This window comes from Scyliorhinus torazame, chromosome 19, assembly GCF_047496885.1.
Source record: "Scyliorhinus torazame isolate Kashiwa2021f chromosome 19, sScyTor2.1, whole genome shotgun sequence".
NCBI classification, from domain to species: domain Eukaryota; kingdom Metazoa; phylum Chordata; class Chondrichthyes; order Carcharhiniformes; family Scyliorhinidae; genus Scyliorhinus; species Scyliorhinus torazame.
The window spans coordinates 71,173,912-71,191,921 of record NC_092725.1 but is presented as its reverse complement, the minus strand read 5'-3'; the positions used below and the strand labels follow the sequence as shown (position 1 = coordinate 71,191,921).

Below are 18,010 nucleotides of genomic sequence, written 5' to 3'. Positions count from 1 at the left end.
ATACGGCCGCACAAGAGTTTTGTACAGCTGCAACATGACCTCATGGCTCCGAAACTCAATCCCTCTACCAATAAAAGCTAATACACCGTACGCCTTCTTAACAACCCTATCAACCTGGGTGGCAACTTTCAGGGATCTATGTACATGGACACTGAGATCTCTCTGTTCATCCACACTCCCAAGAATCTTACCATTAGCCCAGTACTCTGCTTTCCTGTTATTCCTTCCAAAATGAATCACCTCACACTTTTCTGCATTAAACTCCATTTGTCACGTCTCAGCCCAGCTCTGCAGCTTATCTATGTCCCTCTGTAACCTGCAACATCCTTCCGCACTGTCCACAACTCCACCGACTTTAGTGTCATCTGCAAATTTACTCATCCATCCTTCTACGCCCTCCAGGTCATTTATAAAAATAACAAACAGCAGTGGCCCCAAAACAGATCCTTGTGGTACACCACGAGTAACTGAACTGCAGGCTGAACATTTCCCATCAACCACCACCCTCTGTCTTCTAACAGCTAGCCAATTTCTGATCCAAACCGCCAGATCATCCTCAATCCCATGCTTCTGTATTTTCTGCAATCGCCTACCGTGGGGAACCTTATCAAACTCTTTACTAAAATTCATATACACCACATCAACTGCTTTACCCTCGTCCACCTGTTTGATCACCTTCTCAAAGAACTCAATAAGGTTTGTGAGGCACGACCTACCTTTCACAAAACCGTGTTGACTATCCCTAATCAAATTATTCCTTTCTAGATGATTCTCAATCCTATCTCTTGTAATCCTTTCCAAGACTTTGCCCACAACGGAGGTAAGGCTCACTGGTCTATAGTTACCGGGGTTGTCTCTACTCCCCTTCTTGAACAAGGGGACAACATTTGCTATCCTCCAGTCTTCTGGCACTATTCCTGTAGACAAAGATGACTTAAAGATCAAAGCCAAAGGCTCAGCAATCTCCTCCCTAGCTTCCCAGAGAATCCTAGGATAAATCCCATCCAGAATTGCTAACACCTCCTCCTTATGAACCTCAAACCCGTGTAGTCTAGTAGCCTGTATCTCAGTATTCTCCTCGACAATATTGTCTTTTTCCTGTGTGAATACTGACGAAAAATATTCATTGAGCGCCTCTCCTATCTCCTCGGACTCCACGCACAACTTCCCACTACTGTCCTTGACTGGACCTACTCTTACCCTAGTCACTCTTTTATTCCTGACATACCTATAGAAAGCTTTAGGGTTTTCAACAATGCCACACCTCCCCCTCTTTTACCACCTTTCCTGAGCTTACTGAAATATCTAAACCCCGGAACCTGCAACAACCATTCCTGTCCCTGCTCTATCCATGTCTCCGAAATGGCCACAACATCAAAGTCCCAGGTACCAACCCATGCTGCAAGTTCACCCACCTTATTTCGGATGCTCCTGGCGTTGAAGTAGACACACTTCAAACCACCTTTCTGCCCGCCGGTACACTCCTGCGACCTTGAAACCTTACTCATGACCTCACTACTCTCAACCTCCTGCACACTGGGGCTACATTTTAGGTTCCCATCCCCCTGCTGAATTAGCTTAAACCCTCCCGAAGAGCATTAGCAAATTTCCCCCCCCAGGATATAGGTATCCCTCTGGTTCAAGTGTAGACCATCCCGTTTGTAGAGGTCCCACCTACCCCAGAATGAGCCCCAATTATCCAGGTATCTGAATCCCTTCCTCTTGCACCATCCCTGTAACCACGTGTTCAACTGTTCTCTCTCCCTATTCCTCGTCTCGCTAGCACATGGCACGGGTAACAACCCAGAGATAATAACTCTTGTTTGTTCTAGCTCCAAGATTCCACCCTAGCTACCTGAATACCTGCCTTACATCCCCATCCCTTTTCCTACCTATGTCGTTGGTGCCTATGTGGATCACGACTTGGGGCTGCACCCCCTCCCGCTTAAGGATCCCGAAAACACGATCCGAGACATCACAGACCCTGGCACCTGGAAGGCAACACACCAACCGCGAGTAACTCTCGTTCCCACAGAATCTCCTATCTGTCCCCCTAACTATGGAGTCCCCAATGACTAATGCTCTACTCCTCTCCCCCTTCCCGTCTGAGCAACAGGGACAGACTCTGTGCCAGACACCTGTACCCCATGACTTACCCCTGGTAAGTCGTCCCTCCCACCAATATCCAAAGCGGTAAACTTGTTACTAAGGGGAACGACCACAGGGGATCCCTGTACTGACTGCTTCCTCCCAGCCCCTCTCACCGTCACCCATCTATCTTCATTCTTCGGAGTAACTACATCCCTAAAAGCTTCTACCTATGTCTGCCTCCCGAATGATCCAGCTCCAGTTCCCTCATGCGGTTTTTGAGGAGCTGGAGATGGGTGCACTTCCCACAGGTGAAATCCGCAGGGACACTGACAGTGTCCCTCACCTCAAACATTCTGCAGGAGGAACATTGCACTGCCTTCCCTGCCATCCCCTCTTGATAACTTGCGGATAAAACACGAAAAAGAAAGAAAGAAAGAGCTCACCTGATATTCACTCAACCCTTTAGGTTAGAGGAGGTGGCTCCTCTCCCGCACTTTTAAATCTCCGGCTCCTCTCCCGCACTTTTAAATCTCCGGCTACTCTCCCGCTTTTAAATCTCCGGCTCCTCTCCCGCTTTTAAATCTCCGGCTCCTCTCCCGCGCTTTTTAATCTCCGGCTCCTCTCCCGCGCTTTTAAATCTCCGGCTCCTCTCCCGCACTTTTAAATCTCCGGCTCCTCTCCCGCTTTTTAATCTCCGGCTCCTCTCCCGCGCTTTTAAATCTCCGGCTCCTCTCCCACGCATCTAAATCTCCGGCTTCTCTCCCGCGCTTCTAAATCTCCGGCTCCTCTCCTGCGCTTTTAACTCCCTGGCTCCTCTCCCGCTTTTAAATCTCCGGCTCCTCTCCCACTTTTCAATGTCCCGACTGTCTCTCCTCTTGCTCTGTTTTCAATGTCCCGGCTGTTTCTCCTCTCCCACTTTTCAATGTCCCGGCTGTCTCTCCTCTCTCGCTTTTCAATGACCCGGCTGTCTCTCCTCTCGCGCTGTTTTCAATGTCCCTGCTGTCTCTCCTCTCCCGCTTTTCAATGTCCCGACTGTCTCTCCTCTTGTGCGGTTTACCTCTCCCGGCTGTCTCTCCTCTCCCGCTGTTTTCAATGTCCCTGCTGTCTCTCCTCTCCCACTTTTCAATGTCCCGACTGTCTCTCCTCTTGCGTTGTTTTCATTCTCCCGGCTGTCTCTCCTCTCCCGCTTTTCAATGTCCCGACTGTCTCTCCTCTCGCGCTGTTTTCACTCTCCCGGCTGTCTCTCCTCTCGCGCTGTTTTCAATGTCCCGGCTGTCTCTCCTCTCGCGCTGTTTTCAATGTCCCTGCTGTCTCTCCTCTCCCGCTTTTCAATGTCCCGACTGTCTCTCCTCTCACGCTGTTTTCACTCTCCCGGCTGTCTCTCCTCTTGCGCTGTTTTCACTCTCCCGGCTGTCTCTCCTCTTGCGCTGTTTTCACTCTCCCGGCTGTCTCTCCTCTCGCGCTGTTTTCAATGTCATAGAATTTACAGTGCAGAAGTGCAGAATGTTTGCAATGTTGATGCAAGCTGCACTGATACCCCAGAGCCAGAAAAGCAGAGCGGAGAACTCCATTGTATTGAAGTAGAGGTGGGAAAAGACAGGAAACTTCCCATTTTCTGGCACCAGCTGCCAAATGGTAAGTTTGAAGGTTCAGTGTGTGTTAACGAATGGGTGAATGAGTGAATGGGTAGAGTAGATAGGAGGGTGGGGTAGCAGGTGGGTGGGGTGTGTTGGGGGCTGGTCAGGTCATGTCAGCAGGTAGTGGAGGGTAGTCAGGGGAGTGTGGTTGGGGCTGTTAGTCAGTTGGCAGTCAGTGGTAGTGCCAGGGTGAAGGTGCACTTTGGGGACATTGAGGAGGGAGTCGGGGGGTCAGTGTGAGTGATAGTGGGGTGGGGTGTTTCAGTAGTGTAGTTATCCAGATGTTAGACGAGGTCTTAATCGGTCTAACATTTCCTGGATAATTGTCCAGGTAAGCACATCAGAACTCTCCAAAACCTTCGACTCTAACTCGAAGTCAGAGATATTTGCGGAAGATCCTGGGGATTCGAGGAATTACCCATTGGAAGCTCAAACTTCCCAAGCAATTCCCACAGAGATCAGAAAGTGTGGACCTCCATGGGGTCCGGGTGTTGGGGTACATGATTCAGTCATAATCCCAGATCCTGACAATGTGGAATCGGGAAGATCTGGGTCATAGTCTTAGATGATCATATACATCATGGGAAATAATACAGTTCTGCTGCTGAGACAGTGGGGCAAAGAGTATCCATGGAAATCAGTGAGTCAGGGATTAATAGAATCGTATCAATTCTATCAAAGAAATAGACCATTATAACTCATTGTACCTTTGCCACTGTGAGCTCTGCAAAAGTAGCCCCATTTTCCCACTCCTTCCTATTCCTTTTAATTTTTTTTCTTCAAGTCTTTCTCGAGTCCTTTTAAATAGCCGTTAATTAATTTTGGGGTTGGGGAATATTTATGCAGAACATTTTCTCAAAAGGTTAAACTGGAAGACAAAACCCACAAGCCAACATGAACCTGCTCAGTTCCGGATGGGTTTGCAGTCGAGTGGGGAATCCCGGTGGACATGTCAGGTAGGTAATTAAAATATTAAAAGAGGCAATGAATAGAGGGCTTATCCCATCATTCTGACTTTAATATATCAACCAGTAAAGTGCAGAGTGGGAATTGCTTCTTCAGTGATACTAAAGAGCTCCAGTCATGTGCAGGTGAGATACTGCAACTTACAGCACTTGTTTTGAGAATGTGCTTTTGCTACTTGACAGATGATTTCCAACTTCTTAGAGGTCAATTCGTCCGTCTTAAAATTCACTCACCTTGACCTGCACGTCCCAGCAGCCTGGGAGCAATTCATACAACTCTATCTTGAAACTCTGATAAGGATATCAAACTCTGATAAAATATCAACACCAACACAGCACCAGCAGCAACACCAACTACCTTCTCCTTAGCTATATGCCACTCTATTGGATAGAAGGATGGACAGAGAGATCCAGTTTGAAAGAGAGAAACGCCCAACACAGGGTCTACAGGCAGAGAATCACACTATTGACATGTGTGAGCACCAGTAACTCAGTCGGCTTAGACATCTGCAGCCTCTTAGAAACATAGAAAATAGGTGAGGTGAACTTCAATAGAGTGAGAAGAATGAGCAGAGCTGCAAGTGTCTTGGCCTGAGCAATATTGTGCAGGAGTATGCTCGGAAAGACAGAGGTTGGGGCTTGGCCAAAGCTCCCTCTCAGCTGCACTGGTGCACAGCCACACAGCAATTGAGAATGTGCAATAAATACTGTTCAACAGCTAGGCCCTACAGAAGCAGACATAAATCAGTGGGGTCAGAGGAGGCAGCCTTCCCAGGTCTCCTCTGGGATCAATGTAAAATGTACAAATTCAGCCATTCTGACCCTTGCAAGTTTCCCTTTCATTAGAAAACATTTATTTGACAGCTTCAGTGCATCATCCTGCCTACCCTAGGATCTTGCCTACCCTAGGAAATATGTACATGAGTTACTAATGCTTAGGCGAAGAGCCATAGCAAAGCCCGCTGATAGAACATATGGGTTCCCTCCCCACTACTGGTCTCCCTGCTCTGCCTATTGAGATTTTTCCATTAAGTCCACATGTGCAATATTGGCATTGTTCAGCTAAAATGCTTAAATGATGAGTATATATGAGGTGCATATGCCACATAGCCTATAAAACTATAAATTGGTACACCCATAGCCAAGAAAATGTTGCAGATTCCAGCTGTAACCTCTTCAGAATGGTTTTCCTATTGGATCGGATGCTAATATTTCTATATATTCATGGCTCTGTTCTCGCAGGAGAATAAACTTTAATGTCCTCCGTGCCCCTGGGACCACAAAGTGCATTGCATGAGCAGGAAAAAAATCTCACTTTCCACCCATGCCTCTGGATGTTAAAGGTCTTCAGGAGCATCAATATGACAGATCTCAACATGCAACCTTCAGGGAATTGTTTTTAAAAAATCACACCAGGTCAAGTGTAAACTCTACAAATCACTCACATCTGTCAAAGTGTGGAGCCTATGCATGTACCATGTAAATGTAGCAATTTTCAAATTAATTCACTTTCACGCATGAATGAGCATGCAACTACTAGCACTGCACATTTGAGGAAACCCCTGTGCATTGACAGGGGAAAGTGGGGGGAGGAACCTGGGAATCATCAATTTGAAGCTCCAAATGTTTGGGAATTTTGAATGTTGAAGAGTTGGTGCCAATATTGTGGGACCTGTAACATTTCTAACACTGAGAAACGTGCATGTTTACTCTCACATCTAAAAAGCTGGGGGAGAGTTTTGAAGCTACTTATGATTCTGTGGTATTCATTTTCCAGTCCAAGAAATTGAGTAAAGCAATAGAAGCACAAAATAAAAGTTCCCACTTCAGTCTTTTGAAGCTGAACATTTAAAATTTCCTTAATTGTGAGAGGCTAAAATTGAAACAGAATTGCCTTTCCAACCCAGTCAGATGAGCAATGAGACTAATCGACACTGAAAACTGAAACATTCATTATCAGTGGTGTGCCACATCTTTTATTTCAGATCAATCTTGTTTGAGATGATTACCTGCACAGTTGGGTACTGTTGCATTTCGCTTCTGTGAAGATTTTGTTGGATGTATTGGAACCCCACAGCTAAAAGTATAGCTGTTTTCAGAATCTGAATGAAAAAAAGGTTATATATGAGAGGAGGAGGGCAAAATAATAATCTTTATTGTGAAAAGTAGGCTTACATTAACACTGCAATGAAGTTACTGTGAAAATCCCCTAGTCGCCACATTCCGGGGTATGGTCAGGTACACAGAATTCAGAATGTCCAATTCACCTAACAAGCACATCTTTCGGGACTTGTGGGAGGAAACCAGAGCACCCGGAGGAAACCCACAAACACACGGGGAGAACGTGCATACTCCGCACAGACAGTGACTCAAGCCGGGAATTGAACCTGGGACCCTGGCGCGATTGCCCATCTCCAATGGCCCTCGAGAAAGTGGTGGTGAAACACCTTCTTGAAATTCTGCAGTCCATGTGGTGCAGGTGCACCCACCGTGCTGGAAGAAGGGAGTTCCAGAATATTTGGTGCTGCAAAGAAAGATTTTGATCCTTTAAAATAACCTCAGCATATATCTATCCTGCTCTGATCTCCCGTACTACTGTTGTTCTTGTGAGAAGTTGAGCTGGAGACACAGCCGGGCTTCCATAGACCATTTGGAAAATATAACTGAGGTTTTTAAATAGGGTAAAAATTCACCTTTTAATTACTTTGTTTGGTTACTCGCTGCTGGCAAGGATGGTCACCATTGCCAATGGGTCCTGCTCCACTGAGGAGATACGTGAAGAGGTGGGGATATGTCAGGGAGCCGGCCGGATACATTTCTTTCAGAATTTCCCCTCAATCTCCAAAGCTGCCTTGGTGAGGCTGGAAAAATTCTGACCAATGTTTATGTAGAGCATTGCTGCATACTCGTGAACAATTAGAGGTGGACAGCAAAATAAATGCTGGCCTAGCCACGACACTCCAGTCCAGTGAAATAATTTCAATCAGTTTATTCCATAAACAAATATCAATTTCTCTGTGTATGTTATTTCATCAATGTACCCTGTCACTTGATCAACAGCAGTGTTCTGCTTTCACAATACATTTTTAAAATGTATCTTAAATTCTATCCAGAGATGTTTGGACATTCAATAAAGTCAAACATCTTGACAAGGCAGAGTCATTTTTAAACAAGAATTTGGTGGTTGGACAGAAACTACAAATCAGGATTGTGAATTTGGAGCTTTGTAGTTGAGGAAGTATTGCTATTAACACCCCAGTAAAGTGAACCTTCCACTGCCTCAAGCACCAGTACTTTTAAATCCCACTTGATGCTCTTGTCAGTAGCTTACACAAATGTCACAGTAGGAAAGAAGTAATGAGGATGGGGCACCCATCTATTGGAGAAGAGGGATAAAAGCTTGGAACAGCTCGCTATTGTCATGATATGCAGACATGCAGATAATGATATACAGACAGGCAGCTAATGAACACAGAGAACAGGACATGACCAATGAGCAAGCAGGATACTCAGGGGTGGTATCTCACCATAAAAGGCACGAGGCACTCACACTCCGCCTCTTTCCACCTGATGAACATCTACAGAGTGAGTCAGGGTGTACGTACAGTATCACATCTCCACACGTGGCTAAGAGCTAGTCTGGTTCAGTCAGACAGAGTAATCACACTTAGGTTAGCAGAGAGTCAAACTCATAGAGAACTGTGCTAACTGTGCTATTGGTTCAATAAATCAGATTGAACTAACTTCAAGGTCTGGAGTTTCTTTTGGTTAAAGCTGCATCCAGTTGCAGCCTGTGTTATCCCAGAGTACATAACACATCATGCTACCAGGAGACTGCTTAATCTAGACAGTTTACCTCAGTCCGTTCCGTGTCGACCAGCGAATGTATCCCGGCACCATGGAGAAGATTCAGGCTCCTCACCAGCTCAGGACCTCCGGCAATCTCAGTGCCAACTGGCGGACATTCAAGCAAAAGTTTCTGCTGTACATTGAAGCTTCAGACCTCGTGGGTGCATCTGATGCAGGAAGATTGCGCTTCTCTCAACAGCGAGTGATCGAGCCATCAAACTCTTCAACTCTTTTCACTTCACCGAAGGCCAGGACAAGACAAAGTTTCAGACCATCCTGGACAAGTTTGACAGTCACTGTGAAGTGGACACCAATTAAATCTTCGAGCGCTACATATTCAAACAGCGTCTACAAGGTAAAGATGAATCTTTCAACTCCTTCTTAACTAACCTCTGCCTGCTAGCGCTGTCCTGCAACTTATTGCTGATATGCTGACTCCATGATCAGAGACCAAATCGTTTTTGGCGTTCACTCTGATCCTCTGAGAGCAGCTACTGAAAATCAAGCATATGACCCTGCCAGTCGCGATTGAAACATGCACAGTGCATGAGCACGCCAAAAAGCGCGATGCTCAGTACAAATCGGCTGATAATGAGAAACTTGCCTCCCACGAGGCAGAGAGTGTGCAGGCCAACTCCCGGATGCAGCGCCTCAGCATTGATGAAAGCGGCCATTTCGCCCTCTCTTTTCCCGGAGCCCCATGCATGCGCGATGCGAACGGGATAACGAAGCGGCCGACACCCGCACTGTGCAACGACGCGTGGAGTGTCCGGACGCCGACATCATGACGTGCGCGAACTGCGACAACGCCCACTTAAAGAAACACTGTCCTGCAAGGGGCAGGCGATGTTTAAACTGCTGAAAGCCTGGATACTATGCAGCCTTGTGCAGATCTGCACCACCAGTCAGGGGCCAGCGCTCCCAATTCCGACAACGGCGCGTTCAGAGTGTGCAACAACGATTGCAGGATTCTGCGCCTGGCAGCACAACGGATCCAGAGGAAAAATGCCTGGACTCCGCCTACTGTGTGGGCATCATTACCAAATGTGCATATGCCACATCCAACTCATCACAAATTCAATCCATCCTCGCTGTGGATTCTGCGGACGAACGGCGTGCGATGATGCAGGTCAACCTCTGCTCCATCCAGTTTAAGCTGGACATAGGTGCTTCTGCCAACCTCCTCTCACAGGCAGATTTCAAACGCATCAAGAAGCCCCCCAAGGTCCTTCCAGCAGCCTGCAGGCTCCTGGACTACAACGGAAATGCCATCATGGCACTGAGATCCTGTCATCTACTCGTCTCCAACCGGAGCACCCATGCACGGTTACGTTTTGAAATTGTCAAGCCAGACAGGGCATCCCTACTTGGCGCGCATGCCTGCAAGCAGCTGAACCTCGTGCAGCTGTTTAAACAACGACATCCTCCATTGTGGATCTTCAGGCCGGCATTGACGACATCCTCACTCAGTATCCGGATGTGTTCAACAGGATGGGCACGCTGCCATATCGATACAAGATTCTGCTCCGACCTGATGCCAAGCCAGTGGTCCACGCACCACGCCGGGTCCCGTCTCCGCTGAGGGAGCGCCTGGAGGATCGTCAGCAACAGGACATAATTTCCAAGGTAACCGAACCGACTGACTGGGTCAGCTCGATGGTGTGTTCGAAAGCCTTCGGGAGACCTGCGCATCTGCCTTGATCCGAAGTATCTCAATAAGAATATAATGCGTGAACACTACCCCATCCTGAAGTGGGAGGAACTCACCAGTGAGATGGCACACGTATGTTTTTTTAACAAGTTAGATGCGTCACATGGATTTTGTCAAATCCAGCTGGATGAGTCCAGCAGAAGGCTCTGCACCTTCAAAACACCGTTTGGCAGATACTGCTATAATCGCGTGCCGTTTGGCATTTTCTCGGCATCGGAGATCTTCCATCGCATCATGGAGCAGATGATGGAGAGCATTGAAGGGGTTCCTGTGTATATGGACGACATCATCATATGGTCCACGACCCCTGAAGAGCATGTTTCCCGTCTCCAGCAGGTATTCCACCATGTCCATGTCAATGGCCTGAAGCTGAACAGGTCCAAATGTTGCTTTGGCATGTCGACATTCAAGTTCCTAGGTGACCAGATCTCTCAGCAGGGTGTGCGCCGGGACACAGACACGGTCAAGGCCATCAAAGCCATGAAGATCCCTGAAGACAAGAAGGCAGTGTTGCGCTTCCTGGGCATGGTCAATTTTCTGGGCAAGTTCATCCCACACATGGCCTCACACACCACGGCCCTACGAAACCTGATGAAAAAGTCCATTGCCTTTGAGTGGAAGGCAGCACATCAGGCAGAGTGGTTGGAGCTGAAAGCCAAGCTCACCACTACACCGGTCTTGGCATTTTTCGACCCAGACAGGGAGACGAAGATCTCGACAGATGCGAGCCAGGATGGCATCGGTGCGGTGCCGCTTCAGCGTGATGACACTTCCTCCTGGGCACCGGTAGTCTACGCATCGAGGGCCATGACGCCCACCGAAACAAGGTATGCGCAAATAGAGAAGGAATGCCTGGGTCTTCTCACTGGCATTCTCAAGTTTCACGACTATGCCTACGGCCTGCCGACATTCACTGGCGAGACGGATCATCGGCCTCTGGTCCACATTATCCACAAGGACCTGAACGACATGACACCTCGGTTGCAGCGCATCCTCCTCAAACACAGAAGGTACGACTTTGACTTAGTGTACACGCCTGGCAAGGAGCTCATCATTGCTGATGCATTGTCCCGCTCCATCACATTTCCCAGTGAACAGCTGGAAATCATCCAGCAGATTGAATCACAGGTGCAGCTGTGTGCTAGCACTCTCCCGGCGTCTGATGAGAAGGTGGTTCGTATCCGCGAGGAGACAGCCAAAGACCCCCTCTTGCAGTGTGTCATGCACCACCTCGCCAATGGCTGGCAGAAAGGACAGTGCCCTCAATTTTACAATGTAAAGGACGACTTGACGGTGATTGACGCTGGACCGGATTGTCATTCCCCTCAGTCTCCAGAGCTTGGTGCTCTGCCAAATCCATGAGGGACACCTGGACGTTGAGAAGTGCAGACGCAGAGCCAGGCAAGCGGTCTACTGGCCCGGTATGAGTCAGGACATCTCGAACATGGTCCTCAACTGTGCAACCTGTCAACGCTTCCAGCCAGCGCAGAGCAAGGAGATGCTCCAGCAACATGAAATCGATACCTCCCCGTGGTCCAAGGTTGGCATCGACCTCTTTCGTGCGAATGGTTGTGACTACGTGTTGATTATTGACCATTTCTCCAACTACCCTGAAGTCGTGAAGCTCTCAGACCTCACACCTCGGACCGTCATCAAAGCCTGCAAGGAGACCTTCTCCAGGCATGGTATATCTCACTCACTGTCATGAGTGACAATGGCCCGTGCTTCAACAGCCACGAGTGGTCTATGTTTGCCAAGTCATACCATTTCAAACATGTCACTTCCAGCCCACACTATCTGCAGTCCAATGGGAAGGTTTAAAAAGGGGTGCACATTGTGAAACAGCTCATCTGCAAAGCAGCGGATTTTGCTTCTGACATCTACCTCACGCTGCTTGCGTACAGGGCAACCCCATTGTCCACTGGCATGTCGCCGGCTCAACTCCTGATGAACAGGGACCTGCGGACGACACTTCCAGCCATACACTTGGCCAACCTGGATCACCTCCCGGTGCTGCAGAAGGTGCAGCAGATCCAAAACCAGCAAAAGCAGGGCTATGATGCTCATGCCACCGATTTGCCCGTGTTATCCCCAGTAGTCACTGTCAGGATCAAGATACCGGATGGTGGCTGGTCTGCTCCAGCTGTTGTTGTTCGACAGGCTGCGCCCCGCTCGTATGTTGTATGTATGGCTGATGGTTCTGTTGTGCGACGAAACAGACGGGCACTGCGCAAAGTTGCCTGCCCGCAACCACTTTCTTCTCCATTTCCGTCCGTTGTTTTGCCACCTCCTGATACCTCAAACTACGAGGCCACCAGCCAGGCTTCCATCCTGCCTGTCAAGGCACCGTCGTCCCCACCACCACCTCTCCAGCGGTCGACAAGGATCAGACGCAAGCCCCAGAGACTGGACTTATGAACATTTGTTTTGTTTGCTACATTCTGTTTTCTCACATTAGACAGCTGTTTTCACATGTAAATACATTCACATATGCCACCGCTTGTAAATACGTTCCCATATGCCAACAAAACATTTTTTAAAAAGGGTAGATGTCATGATATACAGACATGCAGATAATGATATACAAACAGGCAGCTAATGAACACAAAGAACAGGACATGACCAATGAGCAGGCAGGGCACTCAGGGGTGATATCTCACTATAAAAGGCACGAGGCACTCACACTCCGCCTCTTTCCACTGATGAACATCGATGGAGTGAGTCAGGGTGTACGTACAGTATCACACCTCCAGCAAGTGGCTAAGAGCTAGTCAGTCAGACAGAGTAACCACATTTAGGTTAGCAGAGAGTCGAACTCATAGAGAACTGTACTACTGGTTTAATAAATCAGATTGAACTAACTTCCAGGTCTGGAATATCTTTTGGTTCAAGCTGCATCCAGTTGCAACTTGTGTTATCCCACAATACATAACACATCAGCTATCAATGGATAATAACTCCAGGCAGTCGGGGTTGGGCTGGAAGAGATTAGTAGTCAACAGAAAGATTGGAACCGCAAGGAGATGGGGAGGGAAGGGGGACGGTGGTGGGTGGGAAGAAGAGAGGGGGCAGAGTTAAATTCTTGTTCTTCAACAGAACAGGAGTGGGGTTAAAAATTCTGTTCACCAGGGAGGAATGAGAGCCGAGATCTCGTTTAGAAGGCAGAGCCAAAACATTGTTACTCGTGGGTTGGGGGCTGAAATGTTTTCTAGGGATTTTGGTGAGGAATGAAAACCGGTTCAGTGGGGGGAGAAAGGATTGCAAGTTAAATTGTTTCTGCAACATTTTCCCCGTGTTTGCTTGGGTTTCACCCCCACAACCCAAAGATGTCCAGGCTAGGTGGATTGGCCACGTTAAATTGTCCCTTCATTGGAAAAAATGAATTGGGTACTCTAAATTTAAAAAAAATAGTTGCTGCATGGCGAAGGAAAAGAGGGAACATAGTCAGACCTCGCTAGTGTAGGGGCTGCGGAGCTTGAAAAAGGGAGACTTGTTTCATTGAGAGAATGATCTTGCTCTGCAGAGGGCATTGAAGCTTGGATCAGTTGGGTGGGGATTAGTTAGCTTGTTTGGAGCTGATGTGCTTTCCCCAACCACACGGGGGTAAATCTGTCACACAACATTCTGCTTTCTGCATTGCCTGAAGGTGCAGCATCAAACACGAGACTGCTAACTAATGTGCAGAACCAGGATAAAATGTTAACCCGTTATGGTTTCTATTGAATACATTGTAGTTATAAAACTATTGGAATGGATATTCCAACACAAAAGTTTATCATGTGTGTGTCATTTAGACAGATACATTCTATTATAAATAATTCATCCTCTAAAGCTGCAATAGTCAAATACCATTTACATATATCCCATTTTGGTTTTACATTTACATATTAAATGATGTTGAAAACTTGCCGTCTGTGTCAACAGAATTAATGAGATTCTTCACACCCCATCAAAACATTTTAAATGCTTTTCATGCACCCTTCCCCACTTTGGTGTTTGCAAAATCATGAAAAAGCAAATACTGACCTGCTACAAAGAGTGCCTTTGATGGACAGGACAGGGAGCAGCTCTCTACTCCTCCGCTCTTACTGCAGATCAGCTGGACTTTGCGTGCAATCTTTGCATTTCGGAGACATTTCACCGTCTCTGAGAGAGAGTGAGTTGTTGATTACATTCAGTGGATTGAAAAGTAGTTACCATCACAGACTGACTGTTTTGTTGCTGTTAGAAATATTCAGAAACAATGCACATCACATCACCCCAGTGGTTACTAGGTCTGCCTCTGGAGCGATTGAACATATCAGTAAAAGATACAAGTACCTATTCCAGATTCCAAGATGATGCTATTGCTACATCCCTTGGTTAAGCCCTGAGACACCACCTTGCATCAACACAGGGCGCCCATAGCAAAATGTCCCAAGGTGCCTGTCAGTAGAATTATCAGACAAAATTTGACACTGAATTACAGAAGTAGTAGTATGGAGGTAGGAGTAGGCAGTCTTGGTAATGGAGAGGTGGGGGTTAGAAGCTCAGCTCAGGGGCAACTATAACACTGAGGTTGTGAACAAACCTCCAGCAGTAGCCAAGGAGGGGCAGGATAAAGTGGCTAAGTAACAAAGTCTGTGGTGGAAACCGGAAACAATGGCTTCAGTCTTTTCAATATTTGATTGGAGGAAATTTCTGTTCATCCTATATGAGAATAGCAGCATGGCAAACCAGATGCAATGAAATAGCTGAGAGGAGATGGCGAGGTAAACTGATGCTATTGCTACACCCCTTGGTTAAGGAGGATGTTGACAAGAAGCAGTGCGTAAATGACAAATACGAGGGAGGCAAGGGTAGAGCCTGAAGGAACAGTCCAGGGACAGGAAGAGATGCCTTTTTAGGAGGCCCGAAGGCAAAATGAGTCAATTATCATAAAAATAAGGTGCTCAGACTGGTTCAGGGAGCAACTGATACCAATATAGCAAAGACTTATCCACAGCCCACCTGAATTTGCAACAATTCTGTTGCTTCTCAATGGAGTAAATTGTGGGTGAATATTTTATAAAGAAGATATAAGGAATGGAATGCATTACAATTGTTCAGTTGAAAGGATACTTGCAAATAGTAGATTTCAACCTGGTTTCATATTTTGGGGATTCAACAATCTAACTTTAGTCAGTCAGTGAGTGTAACATAGCTACTTAAATTCAGCCTCAGCATGTGGATATAATAATTTTTTTTAAACGGTAGCAGGAGATTTGAAAACTGCAGATGAATAATACATGCAGTTTATGCAACTTTTTGCACCTTTCTTCCTGTTTTTCCATCCTCCTCATTCAGATTTTCCACAACGCATATTTAGTTACAAGCTATATGTTGTCCACTACAGGTTGTATCTCATCTTAGAATCTTTTTTAAAATATAAATTTAGAGTACCCAATTATTTTTTTCTCCAATTAAGGGGCAATTTAGGGCTAATCCACCATTACCTGCACATCTTTGGGGTGTGGAAGTGAAAAGCGAAATCCACGCAAATACGGGGAGAATATGCAAACTCCACACAGACGGTGACCCGGAGCCGGGATCGAACCCGGATCCTCAGCGTCGTAGGCAGCAGTGCTAACCACTGCGCCACCGTGTTACCCCCTCATCTTAGAATCTTGGCAAGTGACTGTGATGCTAAAGATCTACCCGTGCAGTTGCAGGAAATAAGGGACCTGGCATTTGGCATGCAAGTCAGCAAAAGTGCTTGATTAATCAGTGAAATTAACTGGGCAGTGCACTTCCTGAACAAAACATACATTCACGAAGGATGTAAAAACAAAATGAAACCAGAACAATTAGAGGAGTATGAACCAGTTGAAATGATAAGAAAATTACATAATTCAAATACTTGGAATACAAGCATGTTGATCTGAGAAGTGAGGTAAAGCACACAAAGAATAACGAGAACTTATACTTACATGGAACCTTTAACATAATAAAATGTCCTAAGACAATCCACTGGAGAGTTTTAACAAGAAAAGGGACACTGAGGAGATGGTAGGTGAACTAGAGTTTGGTCAAACAAGCAGGTTTTAAGGAGCATCTTGGGGGTGGGGGAGGGGGGAGAGAAGTGGAAAAGAGATGGAAATGCAGAGGGATGAAATTCCAGAGCTTAGGGCCTTGCCAGCTGAAGACACGGCCACCAAAAATAGAGCAAATCGAAACTGGAATGCTCAAAAGGGGCCAGAATTGGAGAATCCAGAGACCTCCGAGTGTCGTAGGAATGGAGGAGATTACAGGGGCAGGGAAGGCCAAGGGCATAGGTTTGTAAACAAGGATGAGAATTTTTAAATCCAGGAGTTGTCTAACCGGAAGTTGATGTAGGTTGGCGAGCATATGAATGATGGGCAAATGAGCCTTGCTGCAAGTTAGGATATGGGGAGCAGAGTTTTGGATCACCTCAAGCTTATAAAGGAGACAATATGGCTGGCCATGGTGCATTGGAATAGTCACGTGTTACAAAAGCACAGACAAGGCAGACTACGGCTATACAACGGAAGTAGAAATAGGTGATCATAGTGAGGATGAGGATTTGTTATCGGAAGCTCATCTCAAAATCAATAAGACACCAAGGTTGCAAACAGTCCGATTCAGCTTAGGTAGTTGCGCCAATGATAGGATGGAGATGGAGTTAGTGGATAGGGAATGGAATTTGTGGCAGGGACAGAAGTTCCAATGGTTTTGGCTTTGGTAGTTCCAATATTTAACCAGAGGATTTTTCTGTTTACCCAGTGCTTGTGTTAGAAATTCCTGATTCCTTGGTGTTTTTGTGTACGTCTATTTCACTTTGCTTCCTCTTCTATAAAAACACAGGGGGCAGGATTTTCCGAACCCCCGCCGTTTTGGAAAATCCCCGGGGGGGCAGCTTGAATCCTGCCCCGCCGCTCTGACATCGGCTGCCGTATTCTCCGGCGCCAGTTTTTGGCCGGGGGCGGGGTTTACGCTATGCCAGTCGGGGGCCATTGGCAGCGGCCCCCCCGGCATTTCTCCAGGCCTCGACGGCCAAGCGGCCGTCAGTTCCTGGCCAGTCCTGCCAGCATGAAATGGACATGGTTCGACATGGCGGGACCTCGCTGGTAGGCCGTCTAGAGGAGTCCTTGGGGGGGGGGGGGTGGGGGGGGGGGCGGGCGCAGGGATCCGGCCCTGGGGGGGGGGGCCCACTGTGGCCTGGCCCGCGATCGGGCCCACCGATCTGTGGGCGGGCCTGTACCGTGGGGGCACTCCTTCCTTCCGCGTCGGCCTCTGTAGGGCTCCGCCATGGCTGCCGCGAAGAAAAAACCCCTGCGCATGCACAGGAACACACCGGCCAGTCTGCGCATGCGCGGAGGCGTCATCCCCTCCGGGTCTGGCCTAGCCCCTTGAAGTGCGGAGGACTCCTCAACTTCCGGTTGGCCAGACGCCGGAGTGGTTCACGCCGTTCTTGGTGCCGGCGTCGGGCCATCCCGCCAATTGCGGGAGAATCCCGCCCAGGGTGTATTTGTGTTTCTCAAGATGAGGGGTACAGGTGCCATGTAATGTAATGCTTATTTAGGCCAATAGAATTCTCACTACTCTGCTCAAACATGTCTCTGTCCTAACATTGGCTCAATTCCTTGCTATACTAATACGCGATGCTGCTTTTCCCATTTGGCCATCTGCCAAATCGCACTAAACTAGGAGCGTAGTTGTGCTGGGTCAGACATTATGATATAAGAGGAAACAGACAATAAAAATGAAAATAGAATATA

The 18,010-nt window shown here is 47.4% G+C and overlaps 1 protein-coding gene across 3 annotated transcripts in view; it reads right to left on the bottom strand.

Annotated features, from left to right (window-relative positions):
• Positions 1–18,010, bottom strand: part of scube1 (signal peptide, CUB domain, EGF-like 1) — a 406,877-nt gene that overhangs the window by 60,565 nt on the left and 328,302 nt on the right. For all 3 annotated transcript variants that reach the window (XM_072484510.1, XM_072484511.1, XM_072484512.1), the window contains 2 exons: positions 14,280–14,399; positions 6,703–6,795 (listed from right to left, as the gene is read on the bottom strand). In XM_072484510.1, coding sequence (XP_072340611.1) covers positions 6,703–6,795; positions 14,280–14,399 — 213 coding nt within the window. The remainder of the gene's footprint in view (positions 1–6,702; positions 6,796–14,279; positions 14,400–18,010) is intronic.